Raw genomic sequence first — 20,433 nt, forward strand, 5'->3', positions numbered from 1 at the left:
GTCTGTGCTGGAGGAGGCCTGGAAGGTCTGGCTCAGCAAGACAGAGGCAAAGGCTGCCCAGGCTGGCAGAGAGGTTAGGCTCAGTTGTATCTCAGCATATCAAGTGTCAGTCCCAACAGGGTCCCCTTGAGGGAACCCATCACAGTGGGATAGTTGACAGGATATGTGCCCAGCTGATTGCTTTGAGAAACTAGTAGTGATTTAAAGTGAGTTTTAAGTGTGGTGTCTGGAAAACAGACAGAGTGGTTACTGGTTGGTAACTGGTGGCCCCAGACTTTGACAAACCTTTCCTAGTAACCACAGATGCATCTGAGTGTGGTGCACAAGCAGTCTTAATGCAGGAAGGACAGGACCAAGAATTCCATCCTGTCGTGTTTCTCAGCAAAACACTGTCTAAGAAGGAAGCCACTGGTCAATCACAAAAAAGAAATGTTGTGCCATTCTGTACCCTTGTTTTAGGAAGGAAAGTTCAAAACTCCTTGGACCTGCTCAGTACATTATGTCAGCTGTCAATGACACCAACTTCAAACCTGCAGTGTTCCTGCTCACCGGGATATCTGGGCAGAAAGACATCCATCTCTGGATCTCTGTCCACTTCTGCTTAATGTATGTTATTTCCATAGTAGGAAATTCAGTCATTCTGTTCATTATAAAAACAGATCCAAGCCTCCATGAGCCCATGTACATTTTCCTTTCCATGTTGGCCGTCACTGACTTTGGCTTATCGATGTCCACCATGCCGATGATACTGGGTATGTTCTTATTTAACTCTAGAGAGATCAGCCTTGGTGTCTGTTTTGCCCAGCTGTTCTTCATCCACTTGTTTTCATTCACCGAATCCTCTGTGCTGTTGTTGATGGCCTTTGACCTCTTTGTTGCGATCTGTAACCCAATGAGATATGCTTCCATCTTAACCCCACCGAGAATAGCTAAGATGGGACAGGTGTTTGTGCTAAGAGGAGTGGCCGTAATATTTCCACTCCCTTTTCTCCTGAAACACTACCAATACTGTCAAGCCAGTGTCCTCTCCGATTCTTACTGCATAAACCAGAAGGTCATGAAGATGGCCTGTTCGGATGTCAGAGTCAACTACATCTATGACTTTTTTGTTACAATCTCCATAGTGGGGTTGAACTCGCTGCTCATCCTCCTCTCTTACATGATGATCCTCAAAACAGTGCTGAGCATTGCATCTCAGACAGAGTGCCTCAGGGCTCTGAGCACCTGTATCTCCCACAGCTGCACTTTCCTACTCTTCTACACTCCAATGGTTGGCTTGTCTGTCATACACAGATTTTGGAAGAGCTCTTCTCCCTTGCTTCTGATTCTCATTGGCTATATCTACCTGGTGATCTCACCCATGATGAAACCAATCGTGTACAGTGTGAAAAGCAAACACCTTTGTGAGAGGATAATCAGAGTGTTTGTCAAAAGAAGGGTCAGCTCGTCACCCGGATCCAGCGCTGATGACATGGGCAATGAAAAACATAATCCAGCTATTACATTCGGGACCCTTCCATCCTAGACGACATGAGCTACTGATCTCCACTATGTGGAGAAAGGTTCTGATGGACTCTAAGGCCTGGAGCAGTGGGAGAGGGGCTGGTGAGGGAGGACTGTGAACTAGGGGAAGGAGACCAAGGATGGCAGAGCCTGTATTATAGAAAAGGTTGAATATATGTGACCCCACAAAGGGGGCTCTTGCTTTAAGTACCCCAGACTGAGAGTAAGTCATTGCAAGGACCTTAGAGGGAAGGGCAGGGTGGCTTCAGGGCTACCTCAGGACAGAAGGGGGCACTCTGGGGCAGTCTCCATTGGCAGTGACTTGGCCAGAATGCGCTGTGCTCTTGGAAGCCTGTCTAACTTATCTTGTAGTGATATGAGAAATAGACGAGTGTAGATGTGTGACAGCTGCCTGGTGTTATAAAACCATTTTCTCTAATGCTTTATGCTGTTTGCTAAAAAACTATTAGATTTAAGGAGGCTAGGGGTGACTCTATAACTCTGGTCACAAGCACCTGAAGGGAAGGGACAGAGGTGTCCAGTCAGACCTGCTTGGTGATAAGCATTGAGTATGGATGGGGCGTTGCTCCCAGCTGGAAGAGTGCGACAATTGTGAGATTCCCCCCAAGACAGGAAAGGCCTGGTTTAGAGCATAAAGAGACCATCTATCCCGGTTTTATTGTGACAATCCCAGTTCTTCTTGGCCAGTGTCTGTCCTTGTTGAGTGTCTATCGGCATTCAGAGGAGCAACTAGTTCAAGTTGCATCCAAGATAACGATCCACTCAAGACATTGATTCATGGAATCATAGAATTTAAGGCCAGAAGGAGCCATTAGAGCCTCTAGTCCAGAGGTCCAAACTGGGGGAGAGGCCTCCAGGGGGAGGGGGAATGTATATGGGGGCGGGGCACAACTCACTGCAATGAATAAGTAGCCAAGCTGATTTCTCCAGACAGATCTGGTCCTCAGATTGCACTGTGTGTTTGACTCTAGACGGTGCTGTGCATTTTGATGGATTTCTGTTAAGCTTGCAGAGCATTTGCAATGACATCACCATCTGTACGTGGATCTGTTTGCTACGGCGCAGTGTGCACATTTCATTATAAGCAGGGACCAGTCACAGTTTTGCTTTTTCTCTGATTCCAATGCATCATTGGTTCATTCGTGCAACAACAAAAACTAAAACTCAAGTGAAAAACAAAACAAAAACGCCCAACCTGATCAGTCCTTACATAATAACGTCCATATTAGGTCAGACCAAAGGTCCATCTAGCCCAGTATCTGTCTACAGACAGTGGCCAATGCCAGGTGCTCCAGAGAGAGTGAACCTAACAGGCAATGATCAAGTGATCTCTCTCCTGCCATCCATCTCCACCCTCTGACAAACAGAGGTCAAAGACACCATTCCTTACTCATCCTGGCTAATAGCCATTTATGGACTTAACCTCCATGAATTTATCCAGTTCTCTTTTAGACCCTGTTATAGTCCCAACCTTCACAGCCTCCTCAGGTAAGGAGTTCCACAGGTTGACTGTGTGCTGTGTGAAGAAGAACTTCCTTTTATTTGTTTTAAACCTGCTGTCTATTAATTTCATTTGGTGGCCCCTAGTTCTTGTATTACGGAAATAAGTAAATAACTTTTCCTTATCCACTTTTTCAACATCACTCATGATTTTATACACTTCCATCATATCGCCCCTTAGTCTCCTCTTTTCCAAACTGAAAAGTCCTAGCCTCTCTAATCTCTCCTTATATGCAAACTGTTTCAAACCCCTAATCATTATAGTTGCCTTTTTCTGAACCTTTTCTACTGCCAGTATATCTTTTTTGAGATGAGGAGACCATATCTGTACACACATATATCAATATATGTATTTGTGTGGCAGGTGAGGGGGGCATAAACTCCTACATACACGAAGAAGGTGCCATGGTGTCATCAAATAAGTTTGAGGAACCCACTGATGTAATCTGAACTCCTGTATAGCACAGGCTGCAGAATTGTACCCAGTTACTCCTGCATTGAGCCCAATGACTTGTGTTTGACTAACACAAAACTTTTATTCCTCTAAAGCGTATCTTCCAGGAAGACATCCAGTCTTGGTTTGGGGGTATTAGGAGAATCCCACACCTCCCTTGGGAGTTTATTCCACTGATCAAGCACCCTTGCTGTTAAATATATGTGCCTTATTTCCAAATTTAAATTTGTCTGGCTTCAGTTTCCTGCCATTGGTTCTTGTTATGCCTTTCTCTCTTAGATTAACGAGCCCATTAGTAGCTGGTATTTCATCTCTGTGAAAGTGCTTGTACACTGTCATCAAGTCAGCTCTCAATCTTCACTATGTCTACTCACTGCACCCCTGTTTGTTCAGCCAGCGGTAAGGTGGAAACAACAGAGGAGGAGAAAGACCCAGGTATATTATTCAGTCTCAGGATGACTGTGAGCCACCGATGTGATGCGGCTGTGAACAAAGCAGATGAGATCCTTCAATGTGTCAGGTGAGATAGGGAACTATTAATATCCTTATACAAGGCACTGGCGAGACCTCCTCTGGCAAACTGTGTAAAATTCTGGTCAAGAAAGAAGAATTCAGACTGGAACCGGTGCAGAGAAGGGCTCCTATGGAGGCTTATGAGAAGACTAAAGAATGCGGTTGGCTTAGCCTAAATAAATCAATGCAGGCTGACCTGGGATCTGATTGCTCTATAAATATGCCAGTGGTGGGGAGTAAAAGCCAGGAAGAGAGACGAGCTCCTGAAGTTACAGGACAGTGTTGGCAGAAGAACAAACAGGGATCAACTGGTCAGGAGCAAAGTGAGGCTGGAAAGAAGAAGGAGGTTTCTGACCTTCCTAGCAGAGAGGTTCTGGAACAGCCTCCCAACAGGAGCAGTGGGGATTGCAGGGGAAACAAATGAGCTTGTTTTAAAAAGGAGCTATGACTCTGTATGGAATCTGGGGAACACTTTAGGATATTACGAATACCAGTATTGTATAATTGCAATGAGTTATGCCAGATATGCCATGTAAGATACCTGCAAAAATGTTATAATTTGCCAGATATGATAATCTTGCGTATATGATTGTATCACCTTTGTATTATGAGTTATAGATATGTAAGTAAGTCTGTATTTCAAACTTGTGCTCTGCTTTTTGGTGACATCCTCAGACAGTCTGGCATCAGCCCTGTGTAGCCTGCTTGATGGCCCATTAAAGGACCATCAGCTATACAACTGTCCCATTGAGAGAAGGCAGATACACCATGTGACTCAGCAGCGCAGGCAGGGGCAGGCCTGTGGACAGAATAGGCTTCCAAGCCATGTGCTGGGCAGTTGTGTCTGGAACAAAGGAAGCACAGGCCACATGGCAAAAGACTATAAAAGGCATCTAGCTGCATCTTCTCCAAATGGTGGATGTGATCCAGAGGGACTTTCAAGCCAGCAAACACACCGATACTGCAGGAACCTGATATATGGCCCTTGAAGTCTTTGTATGTATTAGACCGTTTTAGCATCTCTTGTCTTGTCCTTTCTTTTTTCTTTATAATAAACATTTAGTTTTAGACACTAAGGGACTGGCTGGCAGCGTGGTATTTTGGGTAAAAGCCAAACGTACACTGACCTGGTAACATGACTGACCCTTCGGGGTCAGAAGAACATTTTGTATAAGTGAGCAGAGTTGTTTACATAACTTCTCACTGTATTAGACAGAGGAGCTGATTGGGAGCCAGAGAAGTGGAATGCAATAAAGGAGGCTCTGTGACTGGTTGTGGGGTTTAACTTCAGCGTTACCCACCAGTCTTGGGAGTATCTGCTCTCCCTTTTGCAGCCTGGCCTGACCTTGGCATTTCCAGTGAGGGCTGCCCCGAGCACACTGTGTCACAGGAGCTTGACAGGTTTATGCACCTGATGATAAAACAGGATCACCTGTCATAGCAGGGGACTGGGCTCAGGGACACAGGAGGTCCCTTCCAGTGTCCCTATGGGTAACAGTCACTCATTTTCCATCACACTGGAAGCTCATGTGGAGTTGTTTGTCTGCTATGACCCTGCTCCGTGCCCAGGCCAATGGATTTGTCCCTCAATAGATTTAGGAGAAAGCATGACTCAGCGTTATCATCTGGGAAAGGAAGTGTTCTTGAGTTCCTGTTTAGTGATGTCACAGGAGTTTAATTCCCTGAGTTTCTGCTAATCTCAGTGTGCTGAGCTGCCAGCTGCCCCCTCCTCAGCCACTAGCCCCAGAGAAGAAGGATGGTTCAGTTGTTAAAGTGCTAACCTGGGACTCAGAAGAACTGGCTTCAGTTCCAGGCGTTTCCACAGACTTCTTCTGTGATCTTGGTCAACTCACTTAGTCCCTCGATGCCTTAGCAACATGTGTTTTAATATGGTTCAGTGTAGAGGTTTACATCTGGGAACAAGGGACGCAGGCCATCCTTACTGGATGAGGACTCAATCCTGGGAAGCAATGACTCTGAAAAAGACCTGGGGGCCATAATCAGATGAACATGTGCTTCCAGTGTGGCACTACTGATAAAAAAGCTAGAGCAAGCCAGGATGTACAACCAGGAAAATCTCAAACAGGAGCAGAGAGGATATTTTACCTCTGTGTTTGGCCCTGGTGTGACCATTGCTGGGATTCTGTGTCCAGTTCTGGTGGCTACAGGTCAAAAAGGATGATGATAAATTGTAGAGAGGTCAGAGAAGAGCCCAGAGAATGATGAAATGCTTAGAAAACCTGCCTCATAGTGATAGGCTTACAGATCTCAATCTATTTAGTTTAACGAAGAGAAGGTTAAGGGCTGACTTCGTCACAGTTTTAAGTACCTGAATGGGGAACAAAAGTTTAACAATGGGCCCTTCTGTCTAGCAGAGAAAATTATAACAGGATCCAATGGCTGGAAGCTGAATCTAGACAAATTCATAGTGGTAGTAAGACGGAATTTTTTTGGACAACAAGGGTAATTAACCACTGGAACAATTTACCAAGGTAGATTTTCCAGCACTGACAATTGTTAAATCAAGGCAGGATGTTGTTCTAACTCTGCTCTCGGAGTTATTGCGGGGCAAGTCTCTGCCTTGTGCTGTGCAGGGGGTCAGACTAGGTGATCACAGAGGTGCCTTCTGGCCTTGGGATCTGCCCAGTGGGGTTAATAGCACTCACCTAATGCATGGGGTGTAGAGATTTCAGCTCTGTGTGTCTCATAAGGGTGATTTGGGGCACTGGGTGGAGAAACTGAACTCCTCTCCCGCCCAGCTGGAGTGACTGATGTGCTAGGACTACCTCTGAGCCCATTTTCCCTGGCAGCTTGGGACTTCAGTAGCCTGCCTTGCTTGAGCCAGACCGCTTGCCTGCTGCAAACACAACCCCAGGTCTGACCCACCTCCCCCAAAGCTGCAGGCTTAACTGAAAACAGCTTAAGAAGTGTTCCTGTCTCCAACATCCAGATAGCCAGCTCCCAATGGGTTCCAAACCCCAAATAAATCCATTTTACTCTGTATAAAGCATATACAGGGTAAACACGTAAGCTGTTCACCCTCTATAACACAGATAGAGAGATATGCACAGCTGTTTGCTACCCAGGAATTAATTACTTGCTTTGGGTTAATTAATAAGTAAAAAGTGATTTTATTAAATATAAAAAGTAGGATTTAAGTGGTTCCGAGTAATAGACAGAATGAAGTAAGTTACCAAGCAAAATCAAATAAAACATGCAAGTCTAAGCCTAATATGGTAGGAAACTAAATGCAGGTAAATATCACCCTCAGAGATCTTCCAATAAAGCTTCTTTTATAGACTAGACTTTCTCCTTGTCTGGATCCTGCAATCACTCACACCCCTATTGTTACTGTCCATTTTTCCAGTTTCTTTCAGGCATCTCTTTGGAGTTGAGAGGGTATCTTCTGAGCCTGCTGAAGACAAATGGAGGGTTTTTTCAGGGTCTTTTATATTCTCCTTCTTGTGCAACATCACAACCACAAGATGGGGTCTCTAGCCACCTGCGCAAGTCACATGTCTATGAAAGATTCAGCTTTTTGCAGGCCAACGCAATTGTTTATGTGTTAGTTTGAATGTTCCCAGGACAGCTCAGATGTGGATTGGTGTCTCCCAAAGTCCATTGCTAGTTACTTGAATAATCCCTTCACACTATGTTGACCAAATCTATCTTATGTGCTTCCTACAGCAAACACTTTAAATACTAGCATAGAGCCAACACTCATAACTTCAGATATAAAAATGCTAAATGCATACAAATAGGATGAATCTATTCAGTAGATAGTAACCTTTGCAAAAATATGTTATATGGCATATCTAGCATAAAACATATTCCAGTTATGTCATATTTACACTAATAACCATATTTCTATAAAGCATTATGGGGTGCAATGTTACACCATCAGAACAATGCAGTGACCTATTTGCTAAGCAGCATATTTGGTGTTGAGCAACCAACAGCAGTGATCTGAGATCTGATCTAGCTGCCCATCTCCTTCTGGGTGGAATTTAAGGTATTGGTATTGACCTACGTAGAACATAAGAACGTAAGAATGACCGTACCGAGTCAGACCAAAGGTCCATCTAGCCCAGTATCCTGTCTACTGACAGCGGTCAATGCCAGGTGCCCCAGAGGGAGTGAACCTAACAGGCAATGATCAAGTGATCTCTCTCCTGTCATCCATCTCCATCCTCTGAAAAACAGAGGCTAGGGTCACCATTCCTTACCCATCCTGGCTAATAGCCATTTATGGACTTAACCACCATGAATTTATCCAGTTCCCTTTTAGGACCTGGTAGCTATGAGATCATCTGTCTTTCTCTCTCTCCCTAGGTGATACTCTCCTTGTGATCGGAAGGAGTGTTTGAGTTGAAGCCCCCTCTGTATTAAAGCTGAAAGGTTTTCAACTCGACTTTGGAATCTAAATGCCCCCTCTATTGCAAAGGATCTGGAACAAGGCTGGGTACCTGGTCCACTACCTCCAGACCTTGGAGATAGGTCTCGTTCCTAGCCAGGCACCCAAACTGCAAAATACATGGTCATTAATCAGAACTCTCAGGAGAGAGAGAGCGAGAGCAAGAGAGGGAATTATTAGTCATTTTATTAGTCAGCCAATCAATGATTAGAAGCTATGCCATGTGGGCTTATATGACCAATCGCTCATCAAATCCTTTTGGCTAATAAATGCACGTGTAGATTGGTTTCCAAACAAACAAAAGAGTTCACTCTGCCTGAAAAGTGTTTGGAACTAAGTACTCACTTCGCCTGGCAAGGATAGGTTCTCAGTAGAAAGACAAAACAATACAGATCTGATGTTCTTTGGGTAACCAGGGAGGGAGGGCTGGAAATGATCACAGCAATGGACCTATGACAGTGGTGACTTGAGTGGGTCTTTCTAACAAATCTGTTATATTTCAGCCAGAAGTTATTGGGCTTGAGGCAGGAATTGCTGGGTGAAATTCAGTGGTCTATTATATAGGAAGTTAGATTAGATCATTACGTCACTTCTAGCATTTTAATCAATGAAGATGAGGATGGCAGACTGTGTGGAACAGATTAACAGAAGGCTTCATGGTACGCAGATTTCATTAATGAAGCGCATATTAAGGAAGGATTTCAACAAATAAGTAAATATTAATAAAAATTATTTACAATTAAGAGCAAAGGTAAAAATGCAGGAAAATTATATTTTATTATAGTGACATCAATAGTGAAGCCATAGTTAAAGCTGAGTCAAGTTTTGCACTTAGAGCAAGGATTCAACTTCTATATCTATGCAAAATATGGTGTAGCCTCAGCCAACACTGTAACACTTACTCTCTGAGTGCAGAATGAGTTTTCAGAGAATTTACAAGTCAATGCTAAGTACTTTAGGAATGAATGCACATAGTTTTCCTCCTTTAAAACTCCTTCTTCCTTATATGTATTCCACTGAACAATCTAATTCCCTGTACAAAACAGGATACACTTTATTCATGAAAGAGAGGCTTTAAGGGTACAGGACTGCAGTTATGCTAACTGGGCTTTTCGGAGGCAAACAATACAATTTTTCCTATTGGGAGGCTGTGACCATGGTCACTGGAGGGGCTATATTGAGAATGCTCAATCAGGGCAAACTGCAAGGAATAGGGCAGACAATTCCCAAAACCGATGGCTTGTTCTTATAAATGATTCACTAAAACAGTAACCAAACAGTTTCTGTAATACCTTACTGGATACCAAGAAGTCAAAATACAGTTCTCTTCAATCAATCTAGCCTTTCATTCCCACCGAGACAGCCAAGTCCATCTAGTGAGGGTTATTTAAAATCGTATTCACCATCCGTAAAATTCTACCATTCTCAAGAGATCGGACACATTACACACCAGCTCAAATACACACTTACAGTCAATTCTTATTAACTAATCTAAGATTTATTTAGAGGGAAAAGGAAGAGAGTTATTGTGTTAAAAGATCATTATACATACATATATGAATCCAGTTTATAGGTCAGTTTCAAAGCAGAGATGGTGAGGCTGTCTATTTGTAGAAATCCTTCTGGAATTAATGGGAAAAGTCATAGCCCAACAGGCAGGCCATATGCAGAGTTTTTTCGAATACTTCCATAAGAATTGCAGAGCTAATCCAGAAGTCCTCCATCATGTCACTTGAATTTCCCCTGACAATGTTTAAGCAGATCTGAGATAGTAAGGATCAGGCCCCAAAGTCCCTTTATAGCTGAAGTTCAGCTGATTAGCCTCGTCTGCAGATGATCACAGCAGGCCTTCCTTGGACGAAGAATAGGCAATATGCATTTTTGCTTTGATATATATCTCTATTTCCTATGTATACACTGATAACTATTAACATTGACTAGCATAAGGCAATTAACCATTGAAGAGACTCACAGGTAGTTTATTACAAACTTCAAAGAGAAATAAAGACAATGCTATTATTACACTACAAGTTTCATCTAAACGTTTATATCCCCTTTAGACCTCTGAATCAAGAGAGTAGGTAATGAAACATTACTTACAGGAACTGAAATATAGCATCTACAAGCTAATTTGGTCACATTGTTGAACTTCTAATAAGATATAGGTAAACTAAGACAATGACTATTAGTATCTACTTCTGATTCTCTAACAACAGAGGCCTTTATTTCAAGAACTCTAGTCTATTTACCATGGCTTTTCTAGCTATCTACAAGGAATGGCCCTGTTTACCATTTCAATACTTTTCTAATATGTCCTTAAAGATTGCTTTTAGTTCAACTGGTCTGCTGGTTGCTTAATCCTCACTGGTTCAGAATGACAGAGGCACTTGCACACCATGGACCATATTGTTCCTAGATATACAGATTAGACAGACCAAATCAGTGCCCCCACTGGAGTCTGTTAGTGGAATAGTTTTGAAAGATCTTCATGATCCGTTTACGAATCTCTTTGGTTTTTATGCTGTACACAATGGGATTGAGCACTGGGGGAAAGAGGATGTGGAGATAAGAGAGAAGAATTTGGCTCTGAGGAAGAGCCTTTTTCTTGAACCTGTGAATCATAGACAAACTGATCAGCGCAGTGTAGAATAGCAGGGTGACACAGATGTGGGAGACACAGGTGTTCAGCGCCTTGAGACGCTCTTGCCAGGATGTGATACTCAGTACTGTCTGAAGGATCATGATGTAAGACAAGGCAATGAGCACTGAGTCTAATCCCAGAGATGAAAGGACAATAAACAGACCATAGAAGCTGCTTGGCGTAGTGTCTGCGCAGGCCATTTTTATCACATCTGGATGCAAACAATATGAATAAGAGAGAGGTTGGAGCCTTCTGTAGGGCAACCTCTTGAGAAGAATGACAGATGGGATATGCAGCCCTGCACCCCTGATTATTATCGCCAGCCCTATGTTTCCTATCCTAGCACTGGTTAAAGTCGAAGCATATCTCAGCGGGTGGCATATTGCAATAAAGCGGTCAAATGCCATGGCTAGTAGTACAGAAGATGCCATGAGGAGGAAAGTGTGAATAAAGAAAAGTTGGGTCAGACAGACATCAATGCCAATTTCTCTGGTGTTAAACAGGAAGATGCTGAGCATTGTTGGCAAGGTGGAAGCAGATAAACCAAGGTCGGTGACAGACAACATAGACAGGAACAAGTACATGGGCTGATGGAGATTCTGCTGTGTCTTTATCACAAACAGAATCAGACCATTTCCTAAAATTGCAATGAGGTACAGGGAACAGAAAGGGATGGAGATCCAAGGGCCATCAGCTTCCAGCCCTGGGATGCCTGCCAGGAGGAATGTTGCAGGGGTCATGTTGCTTTCGTTGCAGGTTGGCATGATGCACTTGGAAGGTTCTGGTTAGTTTATTAAACCACATTCCCTACAATTAAAAGCAACATTTTTAAAAATATGTGACACCATGACAGAAAATCTGGCTCTTCCTGCCCTGCTTTTCAGATAGGTTAGAGTCAGTACCTTGATTAAAAACCCTCGTGGTACTCACCGATCCCCAGATCAGTTATAAAATTCCGTTACTAATAATATCCTGTGCTTGCATAGAGCTTTGCATTCATAAATCTCAAAATGCTTTACAAAACAGCACAAATATCAATGGGTCTGATTCAAAACCCATTGACACTCATACGAAGGAGGATGTAGATCCTTACTTAACTGAGGGGGAAACTAAAGCACAGAACAGGTAAGGAACTTGTGCAAGGCCATGCAGGAGATCAGTAGCAGAACTCAGGTCTCCCTGCTCTCAGCTGAGTGCCCCTTCACTAGACTGGACCACACCCTCCCCCCTAGATGGAGCTTGGCATATGAAGACTTGCATGAACTCATTATTAAAGGGGACATCAGAAAAGCAGAGTGGATCTGAACCCAAACCTTGGATCAGAACACCAGTGCATTACAAAACAAGGTTTCAGTCTGGATCCAGATCTCAACTGTTTAGCTTGGGTCCACCATAAAAAAATTAAATGGTTTACCTACTTGAGAGGAGAAAAATTATGTCTTGTGACTGGCCCATGTGCTGAGAAGTGTTCGCACAAACTATTCAGTGATGACTAACGATGAGTGTCCAAAGACACACAAGGAGGCTACAGCAGAACAGGGAACAAAATCCAGCTTTGCTGTGTTTTAGCTATAAACGTCAGTCTGCTCCCTCTGTTTTACATGATGTTATTATTGGAGGGGAGGGGACCAAAAGAAAAGGAGTCTCTGAAGACTATGATAACTGTGTAAGATCTTCATACAAGATGCAATGGAGGCACATGACTTACGAGGAGAGGCTGAGAGAACTGGGGTTATTTAGTCTGCAGAAGAGAAGAGTGAGGGGAGATTTGATAGCAGCCTTCATCTACCTGAACGGGGGTCCCAAAGAGGATGGAGCTCTGCTGTTCTCAGTGGTGGGAGATGACAGAACAAGGAGCAATGGTCTCAAGTTGCAGTGGGGGAGTCTAGGTTGGATTATGGGAAATAGTATTTCACTAGGAAGGTGGTGAAGCACTGGAATGGGTTACCTAAGGAGGTGGTGAAATCTCCTTCCTTAGAGGTTTTTAAGGCTCGGCTTGACAAAGCCCGGGCTGGGATGATTTAGATAGCGTGGGTCCTGCTTTGAGCAGGGGATTGGACTAGATGACCTCCTGAGGTCTCTTTCAACCCGAATATTCTATGATTCTATGCCTCCTTTGCTCTCACTGGATGAGATCCACCCCTGTGCAGAAAGCAAGCATTCCTCAAACTGTAATTTTGCCATTTGCAAAGTTTATAGATTCATAGACTCTAGGACTGGAAGGGACCTTGAGAGGTCATCGAGTCCAGTCCCCTGCCCTCATGGCAGGACGAAATACTGTGAAAGTTTCCTGTGAAAAACCCTATCTTCAGGTGTGTGAATGACTCCTGGGGACAGCAAACGGCTCAACTGGCCCTTACCCAGCGAAACCCTCACTGAAGTTAAGTTTTCTTGGAACAAAGACAAAGAGCTCAATTTTCCCACCTATGGTATCCAAGCAGACACTCCAGGGAGTGTTATATTCCAAGCAAGCACAACGCCTCCAGAAGCTGCACGAACTGCAGGTCACCCTTTCAGAGGTTACAGCACACACTCCCATTAGCTAGAAACTCCAGGCAGGTTAGTCAGTATTTGCCACGCCAGGGCCACGCCAGCCCTTGCTCTTAAGTGTCTGGTGCTAGTGACTGTCAGTCAAGTTATGGGTCTAGATAGACCTCCGTTTGGATGTGGTATGGCGATTCCTAGGTTCCCTGTTACCATACACAGCCCCAGGCAAGTCAATGATACTTACAAAAAAGTGCCACCGGGAGTCAAAAACACAAGGTGGCTTCCACTGGGATTTGTGTTCTTCACTCATGGAAAATTCCACTTTACGTGGGTCATTTTTGCACCACTGGGCCCTCATGCAGGCACCACAAGGCAGGGACCTGTCTTCCTAGGGGGTTGGGTCCTATATACAATAACTAATGATGCTGATAATAAAAAAAGGCAATTCTCATTGTTTACAGATCTAAACATTTCAAGCAGTTGAGGCTGTCTATTAATATAAGTGAAATTGATGCGACATGAACAGCACACTTACCAAGCCACTAAAACTGAAGCTGGAGAGGGTTCATCATCTGCTGCTGAGGAAGCAGAGCTTGAACGCTCTGTGCAGAAACATTCCCTTGTTCCGTCAGGCACGCAGTGCGGAGACATTTATAGCGCAGCAGGTAAAAGCTCTTGAGGATGAGTGAATCAATTGGGAATCACCACTGATCGCATTGTTACACATTTTAGCTCGACCAGCACAAATGGAAAATACCTAAAAGGTAAATGATTTGAAGTAATTCTGCACTGACTCAGTTTACACTAGTGCAGCTTCCAGGATTAAGGAATAATCGAATTCACAAGGTGTTTTGCAATATTCAGCAATCGTCCATCCCAGAGCTGGTGTAAATGGTGTAACTGCATGTGTCAGGGGACTGGCACTGATTTGCTTTCGATCAGGGTTTGACCCTGATTTTTTTTTCCTGAAAGAGAATTTAGTTCTTGTGAAAGGTGCCAGACTGACAGACTTGGAGGTGTCTGTGCTTTAACAAGCCAAAATTCCACACATGCTACTGGGAATCAACGCCACCAAGTCTGTACTGTATGGCATATGGGCAAGTGAAATTCTAATCTTTCCATTAACTGGATTTGAAACAATGTATTTTATTGTGCAACTTAAACAAAGCAGCCAGATCACCCCATAGTTCCAAGGAATCTCCAACCACCCTCCTAGGATCCCACCCGTTCTCGCACAACCATCCATTCTCCTCCATACTCCATCAAGCTCCCCTCCAGCCATGAACTCATTATGCAGCCCCTTCTCCAGCCCAGTAATCCTCTCTCCTCATCAATGCCATTCCTCTCCACAGGATCCCCTCCTCACCTTGTCACCCTTTTCCCCACTCCAGGCCCCAACGACTTCATCCTGCCCTGCTAGCCCTTAGGTTCTGCCCTGCAGCCCCCCATCTTCCTTTGTCTCTGTGTTGTCACCTTCTCACATGGTTCCATTCCGGTCACCAGTTATCCTACATCTGGCCTCTTCCACCTCCTCCCTGTCCTGACTCCAACTCCTCCCACCACTGTATCTTTCCCCCAGATCCCCATGACTAGCTCCCCATAACTTCTCATCAGCCCAATCCCCCATATCACCTCCACTGAGGGCAGAAGGTGGCCTTCCCCCCACCCTGCCCCTCGCACTCCATCAGCCCCTCCATATCACCCAGCCTGAGAGGACAATGGGGCCTGCCATTTGCCCTGCCCTTCACAGGCCATCGGCCCCTTCATTTCACCCTGGTATAGAAGATCTCTGGGACTCTGCAGGGTCCTGGATCCCAGGCTCCAGCCCAAGCCTGAATGTCTATACCACAATTGAATGGCTCCCTAGGCTAAGACCTGCAAGCCAGTCAGATGACATGGGCCAGCCAGGAGTAACTAACTGCAGTGTGGACAGACCATTAGCCCTGGTCTACATTATGAGTTTAGGTGGAATTCAGCAGCGATAGATCGATTTAACCCTGCACCCATTCACAGGACAAAGCCATTTTTGTTGACTTAAAGGGCTCTTAAAATTGATTTCTGTACTCCTCCCAGACAAGGAGATTAGAGCTAAAATCGACTGTGCAGGGTTGAATTTCGGGTAGTGTGGATGCAATTTGGCGGTATTAGCCTCCGGTATTGACAGCTCTGGACAGCACTCTCCACTCAGATGAACTGGCCAGGTAGACAGGAAAAGCCCTGTGAACTTTTGAATCTAATTTCCTGTTCGGCCAGCGTGGCGAGCTGATCAGCACAGGTGACGGTGCAGAGCTCAGCAGCACAGATGACCATGGAGTCCCAGAATCGCAGAAGAGCCCCAGGATGGACCAAACAGGAGTTACAGGATCTGATCGCAGTATGAGGACCGACGAATCTGTGCTATCAGAACACCGTTCCAAAAGATGAAATGCCCGAATATTTGAAAAAATCTCCAAGGGCATGAAGGACAGAGGGTATAACAGAGACCTGCATCAGTGCCATGTGAAACTTAAGAAGCTCAGGCAAGTCTACCAAAAAAACAGAGAGGCAAATGGCCGCTCCAGGTCAGAGCCCCAGACATGCCACTTCTATGATGAGCTGCATGCCATTCTAGGGAGTGCCCCCACCACTACCCCACCCCTGTGCATGGACCCTGTCAGTGGATTATCACGCAACAGGGATGTGGATTTTGGGGACGAGAAAGTTGATGAGGAGGAGGAGGTTGAAGACAGCACACAGGAAGCAAGCAGAGAAACTGTTTTCCCCAACAGCCAGGAACTGTTATCACCCTGGAGCCAGTACCCTCCCAACCCACCCAAGGCGGGCTCCCGGACCTCTGGTGAGCATACCTTTGTAAATATAATACATGGTTTAAAAGCAAGTGTGTCTCATGATTAATTTGCCCTGAAGACTTGGGATGCATTGGTGGCCAGTACAGTTACTTGAAAAGTCTGTTAACGTATATGAAGATGGAGCAGAAATCCTCCAGGGACTTCTCAGTGAAGTTCTCCTGGAGGTACTCCCAAAGCTTTTGCAAAAGGTTTCTATGGAGGTCTGCCTTATTCTGTCCTTCGTGATAGGATACTTGACCAAGCCAGGCCAGTAGCATGTAGTCTGGAATCATTGCAGCACAAAGCCTGGCAGTGTATGGTCCCGTGTTTGCAGGCATTCAAGCAACATCCTTTCTTTATGTCTCTGTGTTATCCTCAGAAGAGTGATACCATTCATGATCACCTGGTTGAAATGGGGGAATTTTATTAAGGGGATTTTCAGAGGAGGCCATTCCTGCTAGGCTGTTTGCCTGTGGCTGAACAGAAATCATCGGTTTGAGTATTGGCCTGCTAAACCCAGGGTGGTGAGCTCAATCCTTGAGGGAGCCGCTTAGGGATCCGGGGCAAAAATTGGTCCTGCTGGTGAAGGCAGGGGGCTGGACTTGATGACCTTTCAAGTACCTTCCAGTTCTAGGAGATTGGCATATCTCCAATTATTACCTGTTTATTACCCGTTGTTAGCCACTCGGTGGGGGGAGGGGTGAAGCGATCATCCCAGAGAATTGAGTGTGTGTGTGTGACACAGAGACAGTGCATGTGCTGGCTGCTGGGGGAAACAGGTGCTGGACCCCCATCGCTCCCTTCCTGCAGCAGGGCTTGGGAGCACCATTTTGTGACAGTCACTTTTAGTAAAAATCAGGGACAGGAAATTGACTTCCATAAATTTTTTGTTGTTGCCCATGATCCATTTGTGACTTTTACTAAAAATAACCATGACAAAATCTTCACTTTAATTATAATGAGTGATCTCAGCTGTGAGCTGTCTGAGAGGACTACACAGGGAGACAGGCGAGCTCAGGCAGCCAACCCAGTAGTGAGAAGAAGAGGAACTCCTTCACTTTGGGAAGGGCTGGGCGAAGGCAGGCTGGAGTGAACCACAAGGAGCAGGTCAGGTTAGTGTACCCAGAGACGCTGCCTATCATAAGCAGAGAGATCCATGAGAGAAGCTGCCCAAGTTGCCAGGGAGGGAAGGCAGTGGGGAAACTGCTGGTAAGAAGCGACACAGAAAAATTTGGAAGGGGCTTGGAGTAGGGGCAAAGAATAAAGATGTTTCTTGTAGGAACTGTATAGGAAGTGATGTGTAGGGAAGTGCAGCCAGAAATGGGTTCACTGTGCGGGTGGGTGGTCCAGGCTGGGACAGGTGGTTGGGGTGTGGGGTTGTGTGTGGGGGGCTCTGACTGTGGATGCAGACTCTGGGGTGAGGCTGGGAATGAGGAGTTTGGGGTGTAGGAGGGTGCTCTGGGCTGGGACAAAGGAGTTCTGAGAGCAGGAGGGGGATTAGGATTGTGGCAGGGGGTTGTGGCATGTGGAGTGAGGGCTTTGGTTGGGGGTGTGGGCTCTGTGGTGGGGATGGGGTTTGCGGTGTAGGAACATACTCCAGGCTGGGACTGAGGGGTTCAGGGGTGAGGGGTGCAGGCTCTGGGAGGCGCTTACCTCAGGTGGCTACAGGAAGCAGCAGCATGTCCCTCTGCTGGCTCCTACACAGAGGTGCAACCAGGCAGCTGTGTGTGCTGCCCCATCCACAGACACCGCCTCCACAGCTCCCATTGGCCGCTGTTTGCCTGGGGTGTGGGTAGCATGTGGAGCCTCCCTGCTGCCCTTATGCACAGAAGCCAGAGAAGGAACATGCCACTGTTTTCGGGATCCGCCCAGCGTGGGGACTAGCAGGGAGCCTGCCAGCACTTCTGCGCAGTGCCGCCTACCGAAGAGTCAACGGCTGTGCTGACTGGATCCACCAGGATCCCTTTTCAACCAATTGGACATCTGGTCACCATATTCTACAAACTTAGGGGGTTGGGGCACTGGAAGTGATTGGGGAGACCCATGGGGCAGGAGGCCCAGTGTCATCAGACAGCTTGTTGCAGAACTAGCCTGCTGCAGGAGCTGCTTGAGATACATGAGCAAGGCAGAGGCCCGGGCGGCCCACTCTCCCTGGGGCACACAGTGGCTGTCATGGGAAGTACATGGGCAAACACTGCAGGCTACCCCATCCTGGTGGCCATGGTCCCACTTCGTAGCCCTTGGTGACTCAGTTTGTGCCTGTGTTGTCTGACTGACAATGGAACGCAGTGTGCAGATTGCTCTCTCTCAGACACAGACCCCTGAAGTCTTTCAATGTGAGGACTGTTAGTAGCAACATTTCCAGTCCTCGTCACACACGCTCAATGGTTTCACATCTTCAGAGGCATTTTATATCAAGCTGGACAGTGTCAATATGGGAATCTCTGCAGCCAGAAACTTCTCCTCAGGGGATCCTTTGGGCCATTTAAAATCCCATAAAGGTGGGCAGGGCGCTGTGGGTGGTAATGGCCTAGGACTGTGAATCTACTTTTTGGGACAAAAAAGGGGGAAATGGGAACAAACATGTGAGTGAAAGGTTTAAGCTCAGGAGCAGGATGAGGACACTCCTGGATCATGCCGGCTGCACCAAAAAAGGAGTCCAAGGAGTAAAGTGAGGCTGCCCAGAGGAATGCTGCCCAGGTGTGTAAGACAGCTAAGGAACGGAAACAGACCCCCTTTTATACGGGGAGATTTTGGCAAAGCAGTAAACTGCCTGAAACTACTATTGTTTATTACTAAAAGCAGCCAAGTCAGCAGACCGTAAATTAGCCATACATCAGCAGAGACCAGTGCAATCATTTATTTCGTTGGTGCAAACTATTCACAAGAGAATTTATGTTGTTGCGTATACACCTAACATGAAGAATGTTTTCTAAAAGTTCTTCTTGAATCTTCTAATGCAGTTTCGGTTTTATCAAGCTCATCTGAGAAAACAGTTTCAACTGCAGCATTGCTAAAAGGTAGGGACAGCAACAAAAGAGCAAACAAGCCAAGTTCACTAAAGTCTTTGTCCCTAGCGGCATCCATGTGTTTTATAACTTCAACCCAAAACTGCTCAACTTGGTTGTTCTGAGTATGCGGCCAGGGAACCGTAGGCAAAACTCTCCACCACTGCTCCAACTGTCCAAAGTGTTCAAAAAGCGATGGCAAAAATGAGATATTAGCCAATCTAGATCATGCTGGACTGAGTGTAGTAGAAGGACTTAGTAGTGCAAATGATTCAACCACTTGGATATCTGGTGATAATCTCTGTTTCACCTGTTTCACAAACTCCAGCATGAAATTTTGACGTCTGTTGTTAGATGCTACCGGTGTGGTGCTCTGCTCTCTTCAATGTTGATATCACTGGGCTGCGTGCATGTGTTCCCTCTGCGTGCTGCCCCAGCTCTGCCCAGGTAGCTGACACAGCAGACCCGAATAGAACCCCCAATAACCACAGAGTCTAGTAAGGTACGAAGGCACGTCGGCCAGGTTTATTGCCGTATTGGACACAATAATAGTTCCCTGTAGATTTCTTTGTGTAACTCACGGTATACTACGAATATGTGCCCCCGGTCAAGGGACTCAGCTCAGTCAGTGGTAGGACTTTCCACTGCCCCCTCAGCTGGACAAAGACACCACCCCAGGGATACATTCTTTTACACAGGTACAAACAAGTTACACATCACTCTTGACATATTGAGGTGCAACCCCTCTAGGTTGCCAGGTACAACCCCTCTACTCAGTAAGGTGCCGCCTCTCACCTTGTACATGTTGGTTCGAACAAAACAACTCTATCCATCATATTACCCTTTTGGCCTTGTCATTGGGATGGGTCAGTCTGTTCCTTGTTATCTGTGGAATGTTCCAGTATAAGGTGTTCTGGTACCGTGTTTATACTTCACCACACTAGGTAGATATATGTATATGAAACATCAGTCCTTTCCTTGCCAGCTTCTGTGAGCGGGGCCTGCCTCTAGCTCAGAGCTTAACTTTGCTTTATGATAGCAAAGTCTTGACCATTACTTTAGCT

The 20,433-nt window shown here is 45.6% G+C and overlaps 2 protein-coding genes across 2 annotated transcripts; one reads left to right on the forward strand and one right to left on the reverse strand.

Moving 5' to 3' along the window:
* Positions 1–499: 499 nt before the first annotated feature.
* Positions 500–1,525, forward strand: LOC127044182 (olfactory receptor 51G2-like). The gene has a single exon (XM_050938746.1). The coding sequence runs from the start codon at positions 500–502 to the stop codon at positions 1,523–1,525; it is 1,026 nt and encodes a 341-aa protein (XP_050794703.1).
* A 9,319-nt stretch (positions 1,526–10,844) lies between these two features.
* LOC127044188 (olfactory receptor 51G2-like) lies at positions 10,845–11,810 on the reverse strand. The gene has a single exon (XM_050938759.1). The coding sequence runs from the start codon at positions 11,808–11,810 to the stop codon at positions 10,845–10,847; it is 966 nt and encodes a 321-aa protein (XP_050794716.1).
* Between the last annotated feature and the right edge of the window lie 8,623 nt (positions 11,811–20,433).

Source organism: Gopherus flavomarginatus, chromosome 1, assembly GCF_025201925.1.
Source record: "Gopherus flavomarginatus isolate rGopFla2 chromosome 1, rGopFla2.mat.asm, whole genome shotgun sequence".
In the NCBI taxonomy this organism is placed as follows: Eukaryota; Metazoa; Chordata; order Testudines; family Testudinidae; genus Gopherus; species Gopherus flavomarginatus.

What these genes read in the sequence shown, in the direction of transcription:
- LOC127044188 (XM_050938759.1), bottom strand. Translation starts at nt 11,810, where the DNA reads ATGCCAACCTGCAACGAAAGCAACATGACCCCTGCAACATTCCTCCTG.
- LOC127044182 (XM_050938746.1), top strand. Translation starts at nt 500, where the DNA reads ATGTCAGCTGTCAATGACACCAACTTCAAACCTGCAGTGTTCCTGCTC.